We start from the raw sequence: 26,830 nt of genomic DNA on the forward strand, positions 1-26,830 counted from the left end.
TCTCAAGGCTGATACCGATAATTAGTAGTTAAAGAAACAGGATTTACAGTGAAAATGAAAAGTCAAAATTAAGATTTTGGAATGTTACAAAGTCCAACACAAAACTTTGTTTAAATGCTTTAAGCAATTATTTAATAAACGTGAAAAACTTTCAACATAATCCCCATTCACAGAGAGTCAGATAGTGTTGTGGGGACATTAAGTCAGACTCAATGGTCAATCTGTCCCTAGTTTACACACAAGAAGCAGTGAATCTTCACATCTGAGAAGATTATTTGGCATCGTCGCTTGAAAAAGAACTTCAAAATGACTTGTTGCCGATTGACTAAGCGATGAATCGACCAATAGTTTCAGCTCTAAAGCAGATGTCTGAGTCAGAATGACTTGTAAGACAAGCTTCGACTGTAAGGAAGTCATTTCATCTCAGGGATGCTGTTGGTTTTGCCAGCCTAAGCTCCTCAGACTGAGACCGGCTGGATGAGGTCACCTCTGGACTCCAGCCTATCCCTCCCCCCCCCCGTCACTCTTTTCTAAATGGAGCTCTTCAGTGTGGACTCATTTCATAACGCTTGACGCTCGAGGACCCGTCGCTGAAGCTGATGACTCAATTAATTCAGAGAGTGATTGTTTCAGTTAAGGAATAGGGCAATGAACCTGCACCAATCAACCTGCACTCATTTCAATTGTTGTCTCTGCTGTCCTCCAACCTTTTATTAAGATGGAGACGTTGTCAGGGTGGGTTAATATACAGATTTTAAATTTTTAGCTTGATTGTGTGAGCTTGTTCCAATCTGTCACACTTATGACACAAGGTAAAAACACCTAATCACTGGCAAAAAACTAAGGCTAAAGAGCATGAGCCTGAATGTAGTCTGTAGGAGGGGGACCACAGGCAGGGGCGTCAGACTGGGGGGAAAAAGGGGACTGAGTACCCAGGGCCCTCATGTGAGGAGGGCCCAAAAAGATGCTAGAATGAATAGCTGTGGATGCGGGGAGGGGCCCACAGAAAATGTCTTTCTACAGGGCCCAGAATTTTGTGCTACGCCCCTGACCACAGGTCTGGAACGAGCTTGATGAAAACTCGAAACTGTTGCATTCTGCCTCCATCTTCAAAAAAAGCCTGAAGGAAAAACTGCTTAAACATATGATTGTTGAATATTCTTTAAGATTCATACTTGTACTGGGATCGTCTGTATTTTGTGGTATTTGTCTGTGTTGAGTCTATTGTAGCCTCGCTTTGCCAGACTCCCTCCAACGCGTGCTGGAGGGAGGTCTGGTCCACACAGCATTCTGGGATGGGAGGAAAACGTGCTCTGGTTTATTGCCATTTCTTTAAACCAATCACAATCATCTTGGGCAGGGCTAAGCGCCGGAGAAAAGCCGTGGTGCCTCTGCAAAACAGCCTCGGGAAGGAACTTGTTTTGGTGGAACATGTGTACGTTTAAAAGTAGTTTAAGTCGTGCAACAGAAAACTCTGATTGGACAGATAGTCTAGCTAGCTGTCTGGATTTACCCTGCAGAGATCTGAGGAGCAGTTATCCATAGTCCTCACAAATCCACCGGAGGTTAGAACGGCAACTAGGGCTGTGCAATTAACTGAAATTGTAATCGCGATTACGATTTCAGCTCTTAATGATCACAAAAGCAGAATAATCGAGAAAAACTATTTGTTTGCACGTATCGCGTTTTACATGTAAACTCTTATTTGGTCTGGTGTGCTGAATGAACAAAATAAATTCAAATGGGAAAACTACGATGGGGACTTAACAGTTCAAGGTGTCCAAAGTTTGTTTCCTGTCCTGGGACATATTTATCTTTTTTGTTATGTGTTAAATGGTATGCATTTGTGGGGGCAGGGAGGGGGAGTTGTGTCTTCATGTGTCTTTATGCGTTTTTAACACATACAGGTATTGCCTGTCCTGCCATGAATGCTTTCTGTTTTTTTGTAATGAGCACACTGCACCATATCCTTAGCAACTTAGTTGCATGGCAATAAAGTATTGAATCTTGAATCTAAAAGTGTTTTAACCCAAACCACAATCTTTTTTTCCTAAACTTAAGTTGTTTTGGTGCCTGAACTTAACTGTCGTCGCCACATGACGCTCACTTTTTGTCGGCTAAAGTCAACTAGCAACGGCTACCTCACAATGACCGGTACCCGACTCCCAATAACCTTTTCTCAGCTAAATTCAACTTTAACCATCCGGCCGTCGCCTGATTTTATACCATATCATACAATTATGGGCGAATACAGGTATATTCGGACAGTATGATAATAATAATGGGTTTATAGAACATTAAAGCATGTAAACATGTTCAAGTAGAAACCCAAAATACAAGTAGGAACCTGCGAAATGAACATATGTATCCTTTAAACTACAACTTCAGCAGTTCTGTGGGAAGGAGGGGTCCACGTCAGACGTCGGCGTGTACATTTCTCCAGTAACAAGTCATCCCAAAGCGCTGCAGAAACTTGCAGAATGCTGTTCTGTGTCTATCCAAACATTAACAAAATGACTCTGGGATGTCTTTCATTCCTGTCCGCACATCATCTGGCCCATTGGAAGTGCTCCAAGCTGTGGTTAGAGACTACAACATGCCCCCCATCCCTCCCCTCCCTCCTTGTTGCAGAAATCTATGTATCAAGAAGCTGGCTCTTCCCAGGAGGATGAAGAGAGGTGTGTCTGAGGCGAAGAAAGAGACTCGCTCCAAAAAAATCAATCCATTCCTCTTGACCACAGGTAGCCTATTATTACCTCTGACATGCAAACAGCTCATTAGGCCCTATTGTTTTCAGGTGAAAGGCTTTCCATGCACCTAGTGTGCATCAGATCCTGTCCGCTGACCCACCCCGGGCGGATTACTGAGCAGCCCATATGTGTCAGATAAGCAGCCCGGTTCAGTGCTCGGGCCTGTGTGACAGCGCTGTGAGACTCTGCGCCGCCGTGCGCACACTCTCCACTGTTGATCAAATGAAAAATGGGCTTGGCATTTGCGCACAGCAGGCTCAAGGCATCGTTTTCCCCCCGATTCCCCAACCGAATCTGCTCTCTAAATAATGTAGGAACATGAGCATTCATGTAAATGAATGTAATACACCAGGGGCTTGTTTGTGCATTGCTTTAGACGCATGGGCTATAGAATAAAAAGAGGAGTGAATGTGTGCGGCACGTATACAGCGATGATACAGTAGAAACCATTTAGGCCCTCAGATGCAAAAAAAAAAAAGGACCGAAAGATCCAGAATAACGGGAGCGAGAAAGAAAGAAAAAAAAAAAGCAACGCGAAGAGCCACAAATTCACACTCAATCAAACCAGACGACACAAAGAAAAGAAGCTGCTACATTGGACTATATATTAGAGAAACAACATTGCAGTATAGTCCTCCTTTTCATAATTAGATTACAGATATTGTGGAGGATTAGTCTTGTTAATGCGCGCAGAGACGAGCTCCGCGCGGCTGCAGCGAGAGAAGGACCTGCTCCGGAGGAGGATGGAGACATTTTGCTTTTCGCTGGGAATGAGGAGAAAACACGCCGCGTTAGAGGAGGGGACGTGAGCGAGGCTGGCTGCAACAAAAACACGTTTCTCTTGTTTATTGTTTAAATGAGGATCGATGAAGACAAAGATGAAGATCGCGCACAATTTCATCTTAAAAACAAACAAACACCTGAACGTGCAAAATAAGCCGCTGCAGGAGAATGTGTGCAGCAGAAATAGTGAGAGAAACAGGTATTGCATTCATGTGCATGCTATTTCTATATGTGTGAACGCTCAGAGGCCCAACCTCTCCCACCTCATGCAAGAAATATTAAGTGACAAGACGAATGCCGATGGAGAAATACGACGCAGGGTTTGGACTCGCATGTCGGCGGCTCGCTAAGACGTTTCGGTGTGATCGCACTGACATTGGATCGGTCAAATAAAAAAGAAATATGTGTCGAGGTGGGGGTTTCTTACCTGAGAGCAGACAGCGGGGTTGTGTCTTCAGCGGCAGTCGCTCACCGGGTTCACACAGCTTCTCCTCGCAGTGCAGCGGCAGGCCGGAGAGGGGCGCTGCGGAGAGGAGAGGAGAGGAGAGGAGAGGAGAGGAGAGGAGGAGAGGAGAGGAGAGGAAAAGACGAGAGGAAAAGAGGAGAGGAGAGAAGGAGAGGGAGAGGAAAAGAGGAGGAGAGGAAGAGAGGAGAAGAGAGGAGGAAAAGAGGAGAGGAGTGGAAAAGATGAGAGGAAAAGAGGAGAGGAGAGGAAAAGAGGAGAAGAGAGGAAAAGAGAAGAGGGGAGGAGAAGAGGACAGGAAAAGAGAGAAGAGGAAAAGAGGAGAGGAGAGGAAAAGAGAAGAGAGAAGATGAGAGGAGAAGAGAGGAGAGGAGAGGAAAAGAGAGGAGAAGAGAGGAGAGGAAAAGAGAGGAGAAGAGGAGAGGAAAAGAGAGTAGAAGAGAGGAGAGGAAAAGAGAGGAGAAGAGAGGAAAAGAGGAGAAGAGGAGAGGAAAAGAGGAGAGGAGAGGAGAAGAGGAGAGGAGAGGAAAAGAGGAGAGGAGTGGAAAAGAGGAGAGGAGAAGACTGGCTGTGCTGAAATGCAACCTGTCTGCTCACCTTGAGCCATCATGGAGGGTGTAAACAAACTCAGTGTTTCAGTTTCTCTATAAACATAATGTAGCACACACACAAAGCTATGACCACTTCAGAACATATTTATCATATCTAACTACAGGGTAAAAATACTCTGGTACAGGTAAAAGTCCTGCATTCAAAATGAAAGTAAAAGTATTAGCCATGAAAAGTTAGAGTACTCATTAAAGCAGAAGTATCCATTAGCAGTGGTGGAGAGTAACTAAGTACATTTAGTCTAATATTGTTGGCAACCTAATTTCAACTTTGAGGTACTTTTACCACACTTAAGTATTTCCATTTTATCTTATGCTCAACTAAATTTTTAAAGGGACATATAGTACTCTTTACTACATTTATTTTGCAGATTTAGATTGATACACAATATAATATTTAACAACAATCAACTCATAAATGATGATATATTATAGATTAAGATACCCAGCAGGATACGAAGTAGTGAGCTCCACCTTTACCAGCTGCAGCATTAAAGTGATGAACACACGGATGCATTAATAATTAATACAATCATAAAATACACATCATTCTAAATGATTATTATTATTTGGGTCATTTAGAATATGTGTCGATGATGTGTATCTTACCTTACTGTTTGTATCTCTGTCTTCAGTGGACCACATGTCTGAAATAAAAATAATTGATTTTCAGTTGACTGTAAATATGTTTTTGATGTTATTTATAGATTTCAACAGCACACTGAAGAAGTATGTCTAAAATAGTATGTAAGGGACCAAAGGACTCTAAAAAGGTCTTCTCTCTCTATTTACCTCCCAAAAATGAGAAAACGGGTAGCTGTTTAGCTCAGTTGGTAGAACAGGTGTGCATATATGGAGATTTATTCCTCAATGCAGAAGGTCCAGGGTTCAAATCTGACCTGTGATGGCTTTCTTGCGTGTCTTCCCCCTCTCTCTGCCCTTTCACGTCTGAGCTGTCCTATCATTAAAGGCGGAAATGACCATATCAAAAAAATCTTAAAAAAATAAAAATATGAGAAAACAGGCAAAGCAAAAGGATTATCAACTAAATTGGGCCTAAAAGAGGACAACAAAACAAAAATGTTCAAACCCAGAAAACTTTATTTTACACTCTAGTGTAACTCTGAATGTCTCCAAAGATACCAAATATGTCTGGTTACATTTGGGGGGAAATGTGTATGAAATGATGCACAACAAGACATTTTAAAATATTTGCAGTCATAAAGCTTCAATAAGTCAAAATCTAAATCAAAGTGCACTTTATTATCCTGCAAAGGGGAATCAGAATCAGAATGAGAATCAGAAAAGGGTTTCTAGTTTAAGGGTTTTAAGTAAGTTACACTTACGAGGAATTTGCCTTGGTGGTCGGTGCATACATAAACAAACAATAACAATAAATACAGAAACGAATATATAGTAAATAGCTGTTTAACATAAGAAAAAGGAGGCTGAATGGATTGAGTGCAAAAAAGATATGTGCAATAGGCAGGTGAGATAACTGTTGTTATGATTTGATACTATAAATAAAAAATGAAATTGTATTTCATGTGGTCTTACACATCTCAAAAGAAAAAGAAACATAACACAACAAAGAGTGGAGTAAGATGATCCCATACATACTGAAGGGGAAATAAAAGGGTTTTAAATGGCTTTATTTCTTATGATCAACTTTTATTATTGTCCTTTTGCTACAGATATACACAAGCAAAGTACAATAAACATAACTACAGTGCAACAAGCAATGAATCTGCTGATGATCTGGGTTTTTAGAAGCGATGACAATCAAAGACCATATCTTCTCCCAGTCTCTAACGTAGTGCTTCAGGCTTACATTATGTTTGGCTACTACTAGCACTCTGGCGTTTCCGAGCCCCGAAAACGGAGACATTTGGAAACACTGCTGCCCCCGTTTTGGTTTGAAAACTCCGGAGTTGCTTTGTAATCTGGACTAGAGCCTGACCGATGTATCGGCCGATATCAGGCATTTTCCAAACTATCGGTATCGGCATTTATAATGGCCGATAAATTAAATGACGAAACTCCCTTCAACCATGTTGTGAGTGTTGGCGTTGCGTAGTCTGTCCACCAGAGGGCGCTCTACAGCCTCCCTGGTGGAAACTCTTTGATTTTTCTTTTTTCGTTATTGTGTTTAAGTTTGGACTTGAAGTTTCATATCTTAAGTTTGTATTTTTATACATTATATTTATCAGAACTTTAATATATTTTGATGTTCTGTTGTGACAATAAAACAAACAACTTGATTTTTAAACTGCATTATCATATTATTTTAGTGAGGACTCATTAATAACTACAAATAACTAATGTTAGGGATATCTGTTTATGTTTTGTTACACGTTTCTGGATTTTTTTTTTTTTTAAATATAGATCGGCCGATATATCAGAATATTATATTATATATTATATTATATTATATTATATATATTGGATTTTTAAATCACAAAATATTTGTATTGATATCGGCCTTAAAAATCCTTTATCGATCGTGTTCTAGTCTTGACGGGCACAAACGGAGACCTTATCAGTTAGGTAGCTTACAGACCTTTCAGTAACAGTTCCACCTCGTCTTCGCTCTAAGATAATACATCCCTGCTCTTACTTATTACCGTTGTTCTTTCTCCAAAGTATTTTCTGTATTTTCAACTTCCACATCCATGATTTACAACCGCAGAGTAACATCAGACGATCTGCTTTCGGGTTTACACCGGCACGCACATGCCCAGTGTGTGTGAATGGTCATGTGATACATGTTGTTAGGCGTGTTAATACGCACGGAGATTAGTTCTGCTGCTGGAGCTAAAACTCTTGTGTGGACGGAGGTTGTTTTTGTCTCAAAACGCCGCTTAAAAAATGAAAAGAATTAGTGTAGATGCAGCCTCAGTTCCTTAGTCGTATCATACACGTACAATTGGGAGACCTTCATAGGAAGTAGAACGGACGAGTAAATATAGTTGAGAAATTAAACCTCCTTTTTTTGTCCAAAATGGAACGCAAGGGATGGGCAGTGAGATGGCTTTATTTTATATAAAACCATGCAGTGATTGTGTGAGTGAGTGAGCTCCGGACTGAACAGAAGCTGCAGTAACAGATCGGTGTGGTCGGCACACAAAGGTCGAGTCTTGGCACATAAAACAGCGGAGGCCCGGGGGTCTAAACAGTGCAGCCTTGTGTCACTCCTCTTACCCCGGCCTTGCTGTGGCCTCTCACTATGACACACACACACACACACACACACACACATACACCGGGCGCCAACTTTTACACCGAGTCGAGAAACCATTCAGCTCCGGAAAACAGCAGTGGAATTACTGACGGTCAGATGTGTTTGGGAATGTTGAAGCTGAGATGTGTTGGCAGGACAAGACTCTTTGTTCGCTCTTTCTCTCGCATTTTTCTCCGCCTGTCTCTCCTTTTTGGAAATGTGCCTGGTGCAACAGCTGCCACGGGCTGTGTGGCTGAAGATAGTTGGATTTACGCTGCTGGGAGTTCACTGTGGGCCAGGTGCTGCCGTGGGATCCTTCTCCGGCTGAAAATCTCCCTTTTACACACCCTTTAAAATCCTCCTGTGGTGAGCAGTCTGTTACCTGCAGGCGCCTCTTCACCGACTGCAGGACGTTTCATTCTTTCCAGGCACATTATAGAAAGTGGAGCTTTAGGGAAGTTAAATAAAAACAAGGATTAAAAGTTGCAGAAGTTTTTTTTTTTGTTAAAGAAACAATTTGACATTTTGGGGGAAAAAAAGCTTATTGACTTTCTTGCCTAGAGTTAGATGAGAAGATCAATATCACAGATGTCATTATGGTAAATATGAAGCCACAGCGAGCAGACAGTTAGCTTAGCATAAAGACTGGAAACAGGTGGAGACAGCTAGCCTGGCTCTGTCCAAAGGTAGCAAAATCCACCTATCAGCACCTCTAAATTAATTAGCAAGATTGTGTTTAACCAATCTTCTCTATTGATTTTGTTTAATCAATGGAGAAGATTGGTTAAAAAAAATCTTTTTTCAAGATTCTGAATCAGAAAATAGATTTATTGCCACGTAAGTAGCACTTACTAGGAATTTGCCTTGGTTGATGCGTACATAAAAAAATATTTAAACAATAATGTGAAATAAATAAACAATAAATATAGAAACAAATAACACATACATATAACATTAAGAAAAAAAAGAGGGGGGGCGCGCCACCTGGATAGCTCACCTGGCTGAGCGTGCGCCCCATGTACTAAGGCTCAGTCCTTGATGCAGCGGCTGTGGGTTCGATCCCGACCTGCGGCCCTTTGCTGCATGTCATTCTCTCTCTCTCTCCCCCCTTTAACATCTGCATCTGTCCTGTACAATAAAGTCCTAAAAAGTCCAAAAAATAATCTTGAAAAAAAAAGAGGCTGTATGGCTTTAGTGCAGCATGTGCAAAAGTTCAGGATATACAGTTTGTGCAGAGGACAGGATGTAGGATTAGATTTAATGTCAGTTGGGGACCGGGGCCTTGTTGGTGAGGCTGATTGCAGAGGGGAAGAAACTGTTTTTATGGCGAGAGGTTTCGGTCCTGATGGGCCGCAGCCTCCTGCCAGAGGGGAGGGGTTCAAACAGTTTGTGTCCGGGGTGAGAGGGATCCGCTACAATCTTTCCTGCCCGCCTCAGCGTCCTGGAGGCGTACAGGTCCTGGAGAGACGGCAGTTTGCAGCCAATCACCTTCTCAGCAGAGCGGATGACACGCTGCATTCTGTCCTTCTCCTTAGAGCGTGTTCCATTTGTACCGGGAAGTCGGATTTTCCGAGGTCAAAGTCGGAAACACGCCCCTGACCTCAGATTTCTGGACAACCTCCGACTACTCCCGAGCTAAAAATCCAACATGGATGCCCCGTGCATCAACAGTAGTGAAAGCTGTAGTAGCATACAGTTATTAGCACTTCTGTCTTATTTGTGTCTCACTAAATCAGTCGTACACACAGTCCTGTTCAACTTCTATCCGTGGAAATGTTGTTACGCTGTTTGTATGCACACAAAAAAACAGCGTAATACATTGTTATCAACTTGTATTGCTAACATTGGCTAACCTGGCTAGAGCTAACCCCATAATGTAACATGTGATTTGTAAATCGAACCCAATCAACTCGGGCGTGACGTCATTCCAGCTCCGGCTTCCAAGTTCCCGAGGTAAATGGAACGCACCATTAGCAGAGGCAGCAGCGTACAGGATGGGGATGGAGCAGGTGAGGATGGACTCAGTGATGGCAGTGTAGAAGTGCACCATCGTTGTCTTCGGCAGGTTGAACTTCTTCAGCTGCCGCAGGAAGTACATCCTCTGTTGTGCTATTTTGACTTGAGGTCTTTGGGAGATGATGGAGCTCAGGAAGGAGTCCACAGTGTTGACTGTGGAGTCACCCAGGGTGATGGGGGCGGGTGGGGCTGCAGCCTTCCTAAAGTCCACAACCCTCTCCACCGTCTTCAGAGTGTGTAGCTCCAAGTTGTTCTGCATGCACCAGGTGGTGAATCTCCCGCCTGTAGCCGGACTCTTCCCCACCAGAGATGAGTCCAATAAGAGTGGTGTCGTCCGCGATTTGATACCACTCTCACGTTTGTATACTAAATACGAAGCTGCAGCCAGCAGCCAGCAGCCAGTTAGTTAAGCCGGACCTCCATGTTTAACTTTATATCTTTAAATGTTACAGTTACGGCAGAAAATGAGAACAGAAATAAACAAGTTTGACGATTTCACATATCTCTGCAATTCAAATCAACGGCAAGTTGTCTACCAGGAAGTGATTTTTGTGTTAGCGCTGTCACTGTGATTCGGTCTATAGGCCTGGGCTTAGGCTAACCCTGGGCTAAGAGAATGCAGTGTGGAAAGCCTAAATATAACTATAATACATAGAGAAAAAGCAGGCAAAAGCATCAAGTCTGTGTCTTTTGCTTTTGTAGGAAAGATGGTGGGGCCTTTAGCATGTCTTTGCCCAGGGGCCCATTGTATCATAATCCATCGATGACCACGACAGATGCACGTCTTTAGCTGTTGATGCATGTTTGAAAATGGATGTTTTTAAGAAGAGCATAAGATCCAGATTTTTGTGCTACACCACTTTGCAGCCAGCAGACAGTTAGCTTAGCATAAAGACTGAAAACAGGTGGGAACAGCTAGCCTGTCCAAAGGTAACAAAATCCACCAACTAGCACCTCTAAATTACACATTATATCTCATTTGTAAATTAAACAATAGCATTTATTGAACCATATCTTCAGATTGTGGACAGCAAAACATAACAGACGCAGCACTCAGTGTATGTAATGGCGTTTTTCCATTACATGGTACCTGCTCGGCTCGGCTCGACTCGACACGACTCGACCGCGGTGGCCCGTCCTCCTTTTTCCATTGCAGATTTAGAACCGCCTCATGCGTGAGGCGAGCGTGGCTGGTCGTCATAGCGTGGCCGCAGGAAACTGCCGTGACCTAACACACACACACACACACACACAGAACATCAAAGGTGTGTTGTTGTTGCCACAGCCAGAAGACACATTTAGTTTCAAATGAAGCTGGAGGCAGCAGAAAAGAAAATTGCGGGTTTGTTCAAGACACCCCCCTTTGTCGCTTTCACGTCACCTTTTGGTATCACCTCAGCTCGCTTGGAACCTCGACGAAGGTGGTACTAAAAAAAAGTACCTGTTAGCAGGTACCAGGGACTTTTTTTCGTAATGGAAAACCAAAAAAGGCGAGTAGAGTCGAGGCGAGTCGAGCAGGTACCATGTGATGGAAAAACGCCATAACAGCCCCTCTTAACACTGCACTCAGTAAGGGAGATGTTAGCCTGGAGCTAAAGCCATATTCTCACAGGACAAGTATTACCAGGACACGTCTAGAAAGTGCCAGTGTGAAACGGGGCTAATGGAATTTATGTTGCCAGCAACATCATTCTAAAATGTTAAAATTAGTTATGTGGTCACTTAACCAGGTCTAGTAGAAACACAGTGTGGGTCGTAAAGACCCAATCACAATGTTTGTTTACAATAACGTTCAGGTAGACAACCCATGCGTCCCATACATACAATTTAACGGCGCTGAGCAAACAGGGGTCAAGGAACAACTGGATAAACTCTCATTTCCTTCATCTAAAATACATATTTGATGTTTTCATATGTCAAGACTTTGACTAACGTTAGCTTGGACAGCTAATTTACAAGTTGGGCCACAGACCGAAGAAAACGACACCACCCAAACTAGCAGTCAGTCCGACCGGCGGTGAGATGTTAAGTGTTCCTAACGCTAGATATGGTGTATCAAAGACACTAGCAAAGCAACACAGAAAATGAACAAAGCAGGAACATCAGATAGGCCGGACCTCCGTGTTTAACTATATATCTTTAAATGTTCAAACAGAAATAAACAAGTTTGACGATTTCACATATCTCTGCTATTCAAATCAACGACAAGTTGTCTACCAGGAAGTGGTTTTCATGTTAGAGCTGTCACTGTCACTGTGATTCGGTCTATAGGCCTGGGCTTAGGCTAACCCTGGGCTAAGAGAATGCAGTGTGGAAACCCTAAATATAACTATAATACATAGAGAAAAAGCAGGCAAAAGCATCAAGTCTGTCTTTTGCTTTTGTAGGAAAGATGGTGGGGCCTTTAGCATGTCTTTGCCCAGGGGCCCATTGTCTCATAATCCATCGATGACCACGACAGATGCACGTCTTTAGCTGTTGATGCATGTTTGAAAATGGATGTTTTTAAGAATGAATAGGAGCATAGGATCCAGATTTTTGTGCTACACCACTTTGAATTCTTAGAGATCGCTCAGACAACCAGTTTTTCTGCCTAAATATGTCTTCTGTCATTAAATAGAGAATTTGAACATCCATAAACCTCAATATAGCCAGGGGTGGAATATATGTTAGATTTATATAAATGGAGGATATGTTTCTTTTAGGCCTGTCCTCGCTTAAAGAAATTCTTATACTATATCTAATAGATTAGTTGATTTAATCGACAGATCTGTAAAACTCAGTTTCTCCACAAAGAATCGTGCCAAAGCACCACTTTAAATATAGTGTTTATCAAAATTGTGCTCATAAGTTTCTTGGAAATAAGTCGTTCATCATGGAAAAGCATTACAAATGACTAATAATCGCCTAAAGAAATCTAAGTCGACTAAGAGGGGGCAGCTCTATTTTCTTTAGCCTAAGGTTCAAGGAAACAAAGCAGAGTTTTGGGACTGCCTGTTTGTACATGTTGGTGTTCATTCTGTAGTGAAATACTGTACATTAAAGTGCCAACAGAGGCAGCGCTCCAGAGTTAGAGAAGAATCAGTGGCTCAAATATTTGGGAGCTGACTGTGACAGTAGATTCAGATCTGTGCTGACTGCACAAAGCACTTCACATCACAGTAATGAGTTCTCTGGATGCCAGTCAAGTCTTCAGGCTTCTCTGTTTAGAGTCATCTTAAAAATATTAAGACTGACTGGCCATCTGCCTGCTCACTCTGAGAGGGAAGTTGTGTAACACGAGTTCATCAAGTTGTGATAATTCCTCTGGATTACTGTTAAATAACTCACATTTACTCCCAGTATTGGTCTTTAAACGGTGGTATAAACTGCTTTAATGTAAGATAAAATTATAATTATATCTACAAAATATTTCTCTAAAAACGGCCCTGTTTTCAGCTTTGTGACAATGCATTTTCCAGCTGATCCAAGAGACTTTTTAATGACTTTATTTAGCTTAAGAAGTAGGAGAATTTTCTCAACACATAAAGGAACACTTCATCCTTCAGTTCGTCACACAAACATTCAACATCAACACATCTGGAGATACGTGGTTTTCACTGGACAGGAAGGGGATGACAAACGGTCATCTGAAAAGTAACTAAAGTGGAATATTTACCTCTGAGATGTAGTGGAGTACAAGTATAAAGTAGCAGAACACGGAAATATTCAAAAGTACCTCAAATGTATGTACTGTATAGAATCAAACACTAGAGGGAGATGTTGCAGCATCAACAGTCTCACTGCTGCCTGAAATCATCTTTTTATATTAGCAATGTAAAGACTCCACAAAACAATTATTATATTATTGTCCCCAAACAAAATTCTGGGATCAAATATGAACATTTCCTCTATCAACTGTCTCCTATCAGCTTTAATGAATGTGAATAAGCAAATAACCCAGAGGAAGTTGGATATATTGCCATTTTGCTTACTTAAAAGAATGGCTTAATATTTTTAGGAAATATAGTTATTCACTCAATCAATCAATCAATCAGAGCATTGGGCCAAGGACTGATCCCTGGGGTACACCAGATTTTACTCTAGAGTCAGAATTGGTATTGTTGTAGTTGACATTCAGTTCAGTTTTATTTGATAAATATGACTGAAACCATGACAGGTCTGTCCCCTGTACACCAATATAATTCTCCAAACGGTGTAAGAGTATGCTGGGGTCCACAGTATAGTTGGCAGTAATTAATAGCTCATTTACTACTCTGGTCAATGCAGTTTCATTTAAGTGACAGGAACAGAAGCCAGATTGAAGTTTATTTATAAAGATTGCTGTCGTACTCTAAGATGTTTGTTTGTTTATCACTCAAAATGTGCAAAGAAAGGTCTTAATATAAGCAGAGCTTCTGCATCAGGCTGACATCTAGTGGCCAACACGTCACATTACAGCGGGAACCTGACAACAAACACAATCTCCTTCTTTGTTTTAAATTAGCTCGGTGACTGGAGCCAGACCATGGAGAGATTTTAAAAGACAGTGAACATAGTTCAAAGATTACTTTGGCTATTTATGTAAAAGCAAAACAACGTCCAGGGTTCGTATCCGACCTGTGACGATTTCCTGCATGTCTTCCCCTCTCTCTCCCCTTTCTCATCTAGCTGTCCTGTTAAATTAAAGGTGGAAAAGCCCCCCCTCAAAAAAGAATCTTGAAAAAATAAATAAATGCTAAACTATACTTATTATAAACATGTACCATTACATTGAGAAGTTCATAAACTCAACAACTCACTCTGCAGAGTATTTCTACACTGGTACTTTTAATGTCAGAGACAATTGTACGGATTAGAAGACCTTGTAGTGTCTCGATTTCCTGATTTATGTCATAAGGTTTTTTTTTTTTTTACATAGAGCAGAAAACAAAATAGCTAAGAAGAGCAACACACCCTCTTTGTGACCTTGTTTTAACTTATTGGAAGTATTTTTGTCAAGCAAAAACCTGAAAAAAGCCACTGTCGTGTAGGTTTTACTTCCTAGCACTAGAACTTTTAGTACTTTCAAAATAAGACAACACAGTGTTTTTATAGTCTTTAAATACCAACATAACAACCTGTTTTCAGATATTATATATATATATTATTTTCTTGAGTAATCGATTAGTTGTTTGGACTTTAAAATGTCAGAAAATGGTGAAAAATGTGCATCAGTGTTTCCCAAAGCCAAAGATGACGTCTGATGTTTTATTCTGAGTGACACGCCATTGCTTTATGTTGTTAACATTTAGCCTATAGGGCTGCAACCATTGACTGTAAATATTAACAGTCTATGGCGGCAACTACCGATTATTTTCATAGTTGATTTATCTCTCATTGCCAGACCTTCCTTCACAGCGCTGCGGAGGAGGGTCTGGCTAGTCCACAGAGCATTCCAGGATGGGAGAAAAACGTGCTCTGGTTTATTGGCATTTCTTTAAACCAATCACAATCGTCTCGGGCGGTGCTAAGCGCCGCTCGGAGCCCTGGCGCCTCTGCAAAATAGCCTCGGGAAGGAACTTGTTTTGGTGGAACATGTGTACGTTAGTAGTTTCGGTTGTGCAACAGAAAACTCAGATTGGACAGATAGTCTAGCTAGCTGTCTGGATTTACCCTGCAGAGATCTGAGGAGCAGTTAACCATAGTCCTCACAAATCCACCGGAGGTTAGAACGCCGACACAAAGAAAGAGGACGTCCGGCCGAAATGAGGGACATCCTGCAGAATTTTCCGGTGGCAACGGATCAATCCCGGAAATAAAATGTTGTCGATATAGATTATTGCCTTGCTGATGTTTTTTTCTGCTGAGTGACACGTTATTATGTTGTTACCATTTATAGCGCTGCAACTAACGATTATCTTCATAGTTGATTAATGTGTTAATTATTTTCTTGATTATTTGTTTGCTTTATAAAATGTCAGAAAATGGTGAAAAATGTGGATCAGTGTTCCCAAAAGCCCAAGATGTCATCCTTAAATGTGTTGTTTTGTCCACAACTCAAAGATATTCAGTCTACTGTCACAGAGGAGAGAAGAAACTGGAACATATTCACATTTAACAAGCTGGAATCAGAGACATTTTTTCGTAATAAAAAATTACTCAATTGATTAATCGATTACCAAGATAGTTTTATTTTTTTACTTAACCAGGAAGTCCTTTAAGATTTAAATCTTTTTTTTGGAGGGAGACCTGGCCAAGGTCGGACACCATTACAAGTTTATAAAATGTCAAAACAGACAAGGGACAATTTAAAATAGAACACATTAAAAACAGGGACAACACAGATACCTAATACAAAATCCAGTTTAGGAATAGCAATTGCACTCTTCAGTAACACAGTTGTCTTTGCTTTGTCTTATGGCTAAATGTTTGTGAATGCAATTTTGTTTTTTCATAAAAAAGACTCAAACCAAATCACTGATTATCAAAATAGTTGACCACTAATTTAATAGTTGACAAGTGAGCACAAAGCACCTTACAGTTGGTCTCTCCTCCATCTGTCAGTCAGTTGAAGGCTTTGATGAATTACTTTATCTATCTTGTTGTGTCTGTTTTACCTGATTGTTTAAACTTTTTGTATCTGTTGTACTTTAAATGTCATTGTAATTATTATTATAAAGTAATTTGCTGAATAGGCATGCTGTGCACTCGGGCCCCATTGAAAATGAGGGTCTCCCTCAATGGGCCCCCGAGTTTTAAATATAGTTTTTAAATGAAATGACATGAATCTTTGCAGCTCTATTAAGTATGTAAAAATGTGTAAAATGTACTTGGGTTACTTGGTCCTGCATCATTTCATTTCTGAGCTCTGGTTCTGTGTGTGCTTAGCCACAGACGCCCCATCACGGACCTCACGGGCCCCCAGGTACAAAGAAACAAAAGAGTAGGCATGAATGAATCCGCGGAGGAGCTCCAAAGTAAAACTCGGATGAAATCAACTTTCTGATTCAACAGTTTGACTATCAGACAGACGGGAGTTTCATGAGTCCACTTTCTGACAGAGTGGGAACTTTCAGCCAGGGAAGAGTTAAAGAAAAGTGTCTCCAAGAAGAAGAAGAGAAAGGAATCCCACCCCCCCCTACCTCGCCTCGGAATGGTCTAACCCACGGGTTCACATGGCACCCTCCCCCCCATGTGTGTGTGTTATTTCTGCCTTATATAGTGCAGAGTTTCTCGGCTGTTCTCTTTTGCCTTGGGACTGTGCGATTGGACTGCAGCCCCACTCTCTGTCCCGTCTTTGTCCTCCTGTTTTGATAAGAAACACGAGAAGAGCTTCTCCGCTGCACAGTCATCACTTCTGCCACTTTCTAAACAGTCTACGGCGTCAGGCCGCTTTGCAAAGCACACAAAATGAATGGCACAGTGGATGGGATCTACGACCACGCTCCTCGTGACGGCTCCTTCATGTTTACCTCCGAGTCTGTGGGAGAGGGACACCCTGGTGAGTAGAGGACTCCATATCCATGCTGCTGCTGCACGTTATGAACCAGGAGAGGCGGTTAAACACTTTGATGTTCCAGTGATCATTGATGACTTTGAGGAATGTGCAGAATCCTGCTGTGCATGGAGGCACCGTACCGTGAAAAAAGGAGTTTGAAGAGCCAGACACCTCTGATTTATGCTGTGATTTGTATTCATTTGTATTCAGAGCATGAATCCTGGGTTATATGGCTATAAAAAACTAAACTGGCCCATTTTTTTTAACATGATTTAATGCATCATCAAAGGGTAAACATGCACTGTAGATTAGGGCTGGGTTACCGAACTGCAATACTTTTTGGCCAATGACCACATTGCATCCTTGGTATCAGGTATCAAAAATGCCTTGTCATTCAAGTCCAGGGTTCAATACCTAAAGAGTAAATCTCATCAGTGTCAGTGAGCCAATAAGCACGCAGCATGCTTCTCCCAAGATGTAATGTTTGTGATTGGCTGTTTCTGTACTCGTCGTAGAGACGCCCAGGAAAAACTTTACAGTATGCACAGAGACGGGGCTTGCATGTGTGTTGTATTTTGAGAGGCTTGACTACAGCGTGTGTCACATAAGTGGAAAGGAGCTGAAACACATAAAAGAAATGCAAGTGCAAGAGAGTTGCACTCCGTAGCTTCACTGTAAAGGAAATGTATTTGAACTGGTTCCACAAGTTCCCCTGCTGCTTTAAAACATGAGGTAACTGAACTTATCTTAAAGTGATGGTTCGGAGTAATTTCACCTTAGGGTCCTTTGCACCATGATCTCGAGCCAAACACCCCCCCAGGAGCTTTTTTCACCTGGGTCGAACATTGGGAGCGTTAGCGTAGCGTAGCGTTATCAGCTGAATAGCTTAGCGCAGAGGCTAATGGATCCGAAGTGTTCTTATTACCGCACTCCAATAATGCCCGAAATGATACCAAGACGCTCTACACTAGTACAAATAGTTTATGCACTCATAAAACGATGGATTGTAAAGTTTGTAAGTACACCAGAAGTTTATGTAAATAACACTTGCCTGCTGGCTTCTGCTCTCGCTGCTGCTGCTGCTGCTGTTACTACCGGGCAGTAAGAGTGCTTAGGGACATCTACAAATTACAACAACGAAAAGAGATGCAACAAAAATATTTATTAATTTAATGATTAAATAAGGTAATGTCTCCAAACTTACCTCAATTATTACTTGTCTCCTGCTAGTTATACTACAGCACTTACTTAAAAAAATAAGTTAAATTAAAAATATTTTTGTTGCATCTCTTTCGGTGTTGTAATTTGTAGACGGCCCTAAGCACGTCCGCTTACAGCAGCAACAACAACAGCAGAGAGCAGAAGCCAGCAGACAAGCGTTATTTACATATCCTTCTGGGTACTTACAAACTTTACAATACATCGTTTTATGAGTGCATAACCTATATATACTAGTGTAGACCTTTGGTATCATTTCGGGCATTATTAGTGGGGTAATGTTAAGAGACACTTCGGATTCATTAGCCTCTGCGCTAAGCTATTCAGCGGCTAACGCTACTCTACGCTAACTCTCCCAATGTTAGACCCAGGTGAAAAAAGCTTCTGGGGGGGTGTTTGGCTCGAGGTCATGGTGTAAAGGACCCTAGGGTGAAATTACTCCGAACCATCACTTTAAACAGTTAGTTCAAAGTCGTCTGGTGAAGTTTGAAAATGTAAAACCAAGCGAGTTGAGAATAAAAGCAATTCAATGAACTTTGGATACTGAGTTGAGTCAACACTCAACAGATGTTACAGACAAGTGGTTCTAGCCGCAGCCACTTTTGTACCAGAGTTATGATACGCGAATAGTGCTGGACAAAAACGAACGGACAACTCTTTTCTACTGATTCTTTTGTGAGTTTGAACATGCCTCCAGTAGGGCTGTACCGAATACCAGTTTTTTATCTTCGAAGCTTTGGTGCTTTTCAACAGCGAATATTCGAAGCTTCGGTGACGCCTGCAGCGGCGGGGGAAACCAATATTTCCAAACCGCACCTGAAGGCAGCTTTTTTTCACGGTAAAAGAGACAAGCGAGATGAAGCAACTGCTTTGTTGTTGCAGGACACAGTCCCCCGTTACTAAAGTAGGCTACGTTTTTACTGTTCGTCATTAACTGCCGTTAGCCTATTCGCAAGTCACGTTATTTTCCATGAAAATTAAGTGCACATATTTATCACGTGTAAATGGCGGATAAAAGCAGCTCGTTCTGCTTACAGAACTCAGGTGATTTCTCAAGCTTGATGTGCTGTTGTGGCCAGTTTCAAATTGCATATTTGACACTCTGCCTTTGTCTTGTCCTCACTTACTTACCACACAGAGGAAGTCTTCGGCATTTTTGTCTTCTTTTCGCTGACTCGTGACGGTAATGACGTTCAACTCATGGGCATTTTAACTGGGGCATGTGACGTGACGTCCCAGTAAAATCTCAGAGTCTCCTATATTTCGCAGTAGATTAATTTAGATTGATAATAATGGGTAAAAAGGATAATACATTTTGTTTCTATTATTTTATTTTCCACAATGTCAAAGCAACGCAGCTTAACCCAAAATACAAGCTCAGGCATGCACTTCGGTCCATGCAAACTGCGCTGTTCTGCGCTCTAGCCAGAGAATACTCCCGTTGCAGGAACACTTTAGTAGTCCAAGAAGAAGCAAATATATTTATTAAGTATAACGAGGTTGGGTTGTCCATCCTATTAAAATGGCTAGGCTATATAAGAAAATTGTAAAAGAGAGTATTATATTTCGAACATATTCAAGCGCGAATGAGAACCGTTTGGAGGGGGATGCCAGGTTGTGCAAAAAAAAATAAATTAAAAGAAAAATATTTGAATGTCAAATTTTCTATTCGAATACCAACCCACCGAACGAATATTCGAATATTCGGGTCCAGCCCTAGCCTCCAGGCAAAAGCCATATGCTCGCACTCTGAAGTCCCACACTGAAAAAAGCTCTTCTCCCGCCTTCTCTGCCTTTAGAGGTTACCAGACTAACTGCCATTCACATATATGAAGTGTTACACCCTAATGCCTACCATACACCAGAAGACTTTGAACAGATTTTGTAAAAGACTACAGTCTGACACCATCTAACATAGGGCTGGGCAATATATCGATATTATATCGATATCGATAGATGAGGCTCGATATTGTCTTAAATTCTATTCTCTATCTATTCTGTTATTATGCATTTATCCACCTGGGAAAACTCCCGTTGGATGACTCGCTTCAGAAGGGTTGAAAATCGGCAACTTTCCCTCTTTAGCATTTAGCTTTTCGCGCCGCCATAGCAACCATAAATTCGCTACCAAGACTTAATATATCAAACACGTTTGATTTTGTCTGAACATCAAGACGGGAAAAAGACTGACTGGGACTGAGTTTTATGACTCTCAGGATTTCATTCCCATTTTGGAAATTAGTCTGCAACAGTGGAATCGCTTGAAAAGTCGTTTGGTGTAAGGTGTGCATTAAACAGCGTTACAAACTCACTTGAATACCGTGTGACAAAGTTTAGCTTCAGCACTACAAACATACTGGAATCTGCTGCTGTTAATCCCAGCTCTCGGACAGACTCACTGCCCTCGACACTTCACGTACTGTACATGCCAAACGTTCGCCAAAGAATACTTCAGGGCTCGCCAGATTGGTTCATGTAGCAGAGTCAGACAGAAGATTTAGTGCTTGTTAGTCACTTATGGATATTTTTCCTGTTGCAGTTTGATTAATAGTTAGTGCTTGTTAGAGTTAAGACTTGTTTAGCATTTTGATTAAATTCTTTTATCATGGTCTCCTGGTTTCATAATACGTACAAGTTGGTAGACTTCTTGTTTATTTACTGTGGAAATAGTCTGTATCCTCGACGTTACACTTCTGGGATTGCTCCGGTGCAGCCGGAAATTCCACTGGATGTCATTCTTTTCAGCCGCATGTCCGTCACCTTCCTCTTTCTTTGTGTCGGTATTCTAAACTCCGGTAGATTTATGGTTTATGTTTAACTGCTCCTCAGATCTCTGCAGGGTAAATCCAGACAGCTAGCTAGACTATCTGTCTGAGTTTTCTGTTGCACGACTAAAACAACCTTTGAAAGTACACATTCCTTTCCCGAGGCTATTTTGCAGAGGCACTGGGGCTTTGTCCGGCACTTAGCGCCGCCCAAGACGATTGTGATTGGTTTAAAGAAACGCCAATAAAGCAGAGCACGTTTTTCTCCTATCCAGAAATGCTGTGTGGACTTGCTAGACCCTCCTCCACAGCGCTGCGGAGGAGGGTCTGGCAACGTGAGACTATGTAAAGGCCCAGACACACCGACCAGACGGCCGACCCTCGGCAGAAAAGCCAGTCGGACTGATCAGTCTCCCCGAGTTTGTCCAAAAAGTTCCTCTGAACGCACCGAAGCGACGAGACGTAATACGTCTCCATAACAGCAGGCGGCGCTAATCTGTATTGTCGCCCAAAAATGAAAAGCGGCAGCTGATTGGACGTACGCGTCACGTGGGTCTGGTTTCTCCAGAAATTCAAAGACAGACTGTCATGGCGGCTCGTTCAGAATACGATCTCATATTGTACTAAAATAGTGTTTCTGAAAACATTTTAAGAGAGAAATAGGCCGTGCAGTTGCTGAATCTGTCTTCATTTCAGATCAACAAAGGTCAGTTTAAAAGATTTTCAGCAGATTTTGAGAGACTCTAGTCACGCTCATTCAGCTCCCCATTTCCGGGTTAGCTCTCCACCAATCAGACGGGTCATTTGAGTCTGACTGCCGGCTGTGCCCGCCCCCACCGATTATACATGTAAAATTGGCCAAAATGAAGGACGACGGCCCCTCGGACGGACGACGAACACACCGAACAGACTCGAGTCACCGACCTCGCCAGACTGTCCAATGGCCGATTATCGGCTTGGTGTGTCTCGGGCTTAAGGGATAGTGTAGAGCGAGGCGAATACAACCCCGACAGGATGGTCAGGACCCCGACGTGAAGGTCTGAATCTTGAATCAGCCTGTAAAGAAATAACAGACCTCAGAATGCCTTAGAATTCAACTATGTAATAATGTGGAAATAATCCACACTTGGCATCAACTTGAGTTCAGTAAAACACATCTGGGTTTAATACGTTATCAGCTTTATGTAACCCACAGCTTCGTATTTTAGATGATGAAGCTTTGCTTCCACTAGATACCACCACCTGTTAGTGCGGCTGGAAAGGTGCCAAACACCAAATACTCAATATATTCACAAGTCTGGACCCCAGAGGCAACATACCACTCAAACTCCCCTGGACAACATTAAAGAGGCAGTTGTTTATTTGACCCGAAAAACTTACAGCTGCTGTAACGTTTGTACCAGAGACAAAATGAGAGGTTTCCCACGGAGACCAGACCGAATCAGGAGTCATAGCAATGTTTAAGACTTTAATTATAAATTAATTTAAGTTTTTGTTAGAATCAACACTTTATGAGTCTATGAGCGTCCTAGCTGCTGTTACTAACAGTAGTGACAGTGTTTACTGCATGTCTGACGGTGCTGGTTGAAACGTCACAAAAAATGATTAAAAACCTGCCTTCTGCAACACAAACCGCTGTCACAACAATCACACTTTTAGTTTATTTCAGATACAAATAATGTTTTTATAACTAACATCACCACCTGCAGCTGGTAAGTAAATTGGTAAATTAGCTAGTTAAAAAGAAACCCATGTTTCTGATTTGACCCAAAGACAACACAAGGGTTAATTAACAGCACGTCACTGAGGTCAATCTCTGGCTTCTTTTGAGTCTTTTTGTCCAAACAATAAAACTCAACAATGAATTCCTTCCTCTTCGACAGACGGATGTTTGCAGCCTGTCCTGTGCACACAACTGATTATTCATCATAAATACAAAACCACCTTCCTCAGGGTAACCTCACAAGAAAAGAGACAACGCTCAGACAAATTACACAAAAATGACCGACAACAATCAAGCAGAGCTATGGACACTGCTGCAGCAAGTATTTAGAGCTGCAAAGATGAATCAATTAGTTGTCATCTATTAAATTAACCGCCAATTATTTTGATAATCGATTGGAATAATTTAAAAAAAAAAATATTATTTTAATTCTCTGATTCCAGCTTCTAAAATGTGAATATGTTCTAGTTTCTTCTCTCCTCTGTGACAGTAGACTGAATATCTTTGAGTTGTGGACAAATACAAGACATTTGAGGACGTCATCTTGGGCTTGTGGGAAACACTGATCCACATTTTTCACCATTATCTGACATTTTATAGATCAAACAACTAATCGACAAAATAATCAACAGATTAATCAACTATGAAAATAATCGTTAGTTGCAGCGCTATAAATGGTAACAACATAACGTGTCACTCAGCAGAAAAAATGTCCGTCACCTTGCTCTCTTTGTGTTGGTATTCTATTGATTTATGATTAGGGTAAATCCAGACAGCTAGCTAGACTATCTGTCCAATCTGAGTTTTCTGTTGCACGACTAAAACTACTTTTGAACGTACAAGTTCCACCCATTGACATATATATAATGGACCAACAGAGCCCGTTGCTCTGGATGGAGACCAGTGAAGGCTATTAGAAGCACTTTTCCGGTGATCTCTTGCTTTACTGCGCAGCCTCCAACTGACAGAGACAACGTAGATGTGACGTGAACAACGTGTCTGAAAGTGTGAAGTCTTCTGGTAGCTGTGCCGAGAGAAATCTCAATCATTCCCAATCTTACAGAGACGGAGAGCGTAGGTATATGTAAGGAGATAACATAGGCACAGGCTAATTATTGCTAACTAACATGCTAGTTAACATTAGTAATTAAACCTAAACAGATAATGTAAGTCCAAACTGCCTGCGAGCTTCTCCTGTACTATACGGTAATTCTTCTACTGTGTGACAGTAAGTCACTTGGTTATGACCCAATCGTTAGCCTATTGTTAGCGTCTGCTACGGAGCCATAACGTGAGGTACAAGGTAATGGACCCTTTTATACATTGTCGTGTTTCTTTAGAAATGAACAATGGACAAATAGAGTCTTTAAACGCTTCAGATGTAAAGTTATTCGCTGTCATAGTGGCGCCAAAATGTATGCTAGTCAGTGGGATGCTAACGGGAGGTGATCTCTTTGTAGCGTCAAAATGGCGCCATAGGAGGTTCGAGTTCTGAAGCGAAGCTTACCCCCTTGGTTCCACCAGAACAAGTTCCTTCCTGAGGCTATTTTGCAGAGGCGCCAGGGCTCCGTGCGGCGCTTAGCACCGCCTGAGACGATTGTGATTGGTTTAAAGAAATGCCAATAAACCAGAGCACGTTTTTCTCCCATCCCGGAAGCAAAATTATGAATCCCACTATGGCCAGTCAAGACGAAGCAGCACGATTGGTTGGGGTTAGGCATTTCCCCTCGAGTGGTTAAGGTTAGGATAGCCGATTGGTCAGGCGATAACACCTGAACAAACGCCTGGCCAATAGGCTAAATGCTATATAAGGGCGGGTCTTTGCGTGGCCATAGTGGGATTCGTAATATCGCAACCCGGAATGCTCTGTGGACTAGCCAGACCCTCCTCCACAGCGCTGTGAAGGAAGGTCTGGCAATGAGAGATTAATCAACTATGAAAATAATCGGTAGTTGCTGCCATATACTGTTAATATTTACAGTCAGTGGTTGCAGCCCTATAGGCTAAATGTTAACAACATAAAGCAATGGCGTGTCACTCAGAATAAAACATCACCAAGGTAACAACAACTGAGATGTAAAGACATATAAACTTGACTGCAGCCACAAACACAAAACACAGCAAAAGAGAGCTGCTCAGTTTTTACACACCTCAACACCAACACAAGTTTGTTGTGGGACTCACCTGTCGCCTTGAAGTCCTTAATCAACTCGGTTCAACTTCACAGCTCGTTCAGTTCAACATAGAACCAGTCCCGGGTCTCCCTGGTCCCTCTGGGCTCCTGAATATGGCCATACCTGAACCGGTTCTAACATGTTGAGCTGAATAAAGCTCTGCGGTCACAACTGGGTCACATCATTGTCACAAACAGCAGAAAAGTTTCTCAGCAAATCCCCCGCCGCTGCAGGACCCACTGTTAGCATCTTAGCATCTTAGCATAATGGCATGTCAGTGAGACCTTATATACTGTCTATGGTCAGACCCTAGCATGCACATGTAGCTAGTCCACTTTACGATATCATCTTTTATGCCGAACTTTCAAGAGACTCCACCGTTGCAGACTGGAGTCTTGCTAGAGTCGGGGCGCTGCCGTCGTCTCCATCGTTTGGTTTAAGGTGGTCATAAAACTTAGTCTTGTCAGAGTCTTCTAGTGTATGGTAGACATTAGGTGTGTTTGATTTGGGTCACTCAGTGTGCCTGCCGGGTGGGCCATCAGGCAGACAGACCTGCAGCTGATTTATTCATTGTATTTTGGGTGTTTTTGTTTTTTTCAATTTATACAGTACACAAACATACGACTTTGTTACAGTTATGAGAGTAAATGTAAGCTATAATTTTTTTCACCCCTGGTTTGCAGCTTAGTGCACTCCCTTCTCCAGTGGTCTAATATATTTACACATTTAAATGTATTAATACCACAGAGAAATAATCCTTGTAACAATACTGAAGAAGTAACAGCAAAATATAAAGTAAAAAAAAAAAAAAGAAAAAAAAAAAAGAAGTATTAGTTGTCTGGACAAGCCCTGCAATCAATGCATTTATCAAAAAAAAGGTAAAATTACTTAAATTAAAACAAGCCAGACAGTGGCGTCAATCTCGCCAGGTCCCCGTTACTAGGCAACTTTTATTTGGTATTAACAGCCAACTATAAGTAAATAAGCAGTAAGCCTAATCACAGTAAAAGTACACAAACATGGCTCTTACACTACATGTATAAAGTGTTACTCCAGCCCCTGGTTTGCAGTTTGTGCTCTCTTCTTCAGTGATCCAAAATATTTACTCATAGGTTTCAATACCACGGAGTAGAAATAACCTTCTAACTGTAGAGGCTACTTAACCCTTGTGTTGTCTTCCTGTTGGCCATGCAACTTAGTTTTTCTGGGTCAAAATTTAAACCGTAAGAATTAAGCTTGTCACTTTTCCCAGTGTTTAAGCCACGTTTCTGAACCTTTCCGACATGTCACTTTGTCTTCAAATGTTAAATTGAAAACACCCACATTCAATGAAAGTAGCCTAGTGAACTGATCATTAATTTTCCTTGTGACGAGTGTTGTACGCAACCATCCACGTTGACAATTTTGTTGAAAGAACCCCACATTTTAGACGTAAAAAAAAAAAAGTCAAGTTTGACCCAAGGACAATGGAAGGGTTAAGTCATAACAGCAAACTGTACACATGTATAAAAGAGAAAAGTATTCCTTGTCTGGGTAGTTGAATCTGTAAGAGCCCTGCCTCAATGAGTCCTTACGACCATGGTTGTAGTGTAGAGAGGGCAGAGGTGGGTAGTAACGAAAAAATTCTACTTCTAGGAGTAGTTTTAAATCA

General features: G+C 41.7%; 1 protein-coding gene and 1 long non-coding RNA gene across 2 annotated transcripts in view; one reads left to right on the top strand and one right to left on the bottom strand.

The window, feature by feature from the left end:
• Positions 1-7,086: 7,086 nt before the first annotated feature.
• On the bottom strand, positions 7,087-25,661 carry LOC120550770. The gene is made up of 4 exons (XR_005637779.1): positions 25,190-25,661; positions 10,931-11,068; positions 8,822-8,967; positions 7,087-8,272 (listed from the first exon to the last, which is right to left on the bottom strand). It is a non-coding gene; the product is annotated as an uncharacterized LOC120550770 (long non-coding RNA).
• Positions 17,028-26,830, top strand: part of LOC120550766 (S-adenosylmethionine synthase-like) — a 40,825-nt gene continuing 31,022 nt past the window's right edge. The window contains exon 1 of the mRNA XM_039787600.1: positions 17,028-17,302. Within this exon, the coding sequence (XP_039643534.1) occupies positions 17,212-17,302 (91 nt within the window). The 5' untranslated portion in view covers positions 17,028-17,211. The remainder of the gene's footprint in view (positions 17,303-26,830) is intronic.

The sequence above is a fragment of the Perca fluviatilis genome, chromosome 21, assembly GCF_010015445.1.
Source record: "Perca fluviatilis chromosome 21, GENO_Pfluv_1.0, whole genome shotgun sequence".
NCBI lineage: Eukaryota > Metazoa > Chordata > Actinopteri > Perciformes > Percidae > Perca > Perca fluviatilis.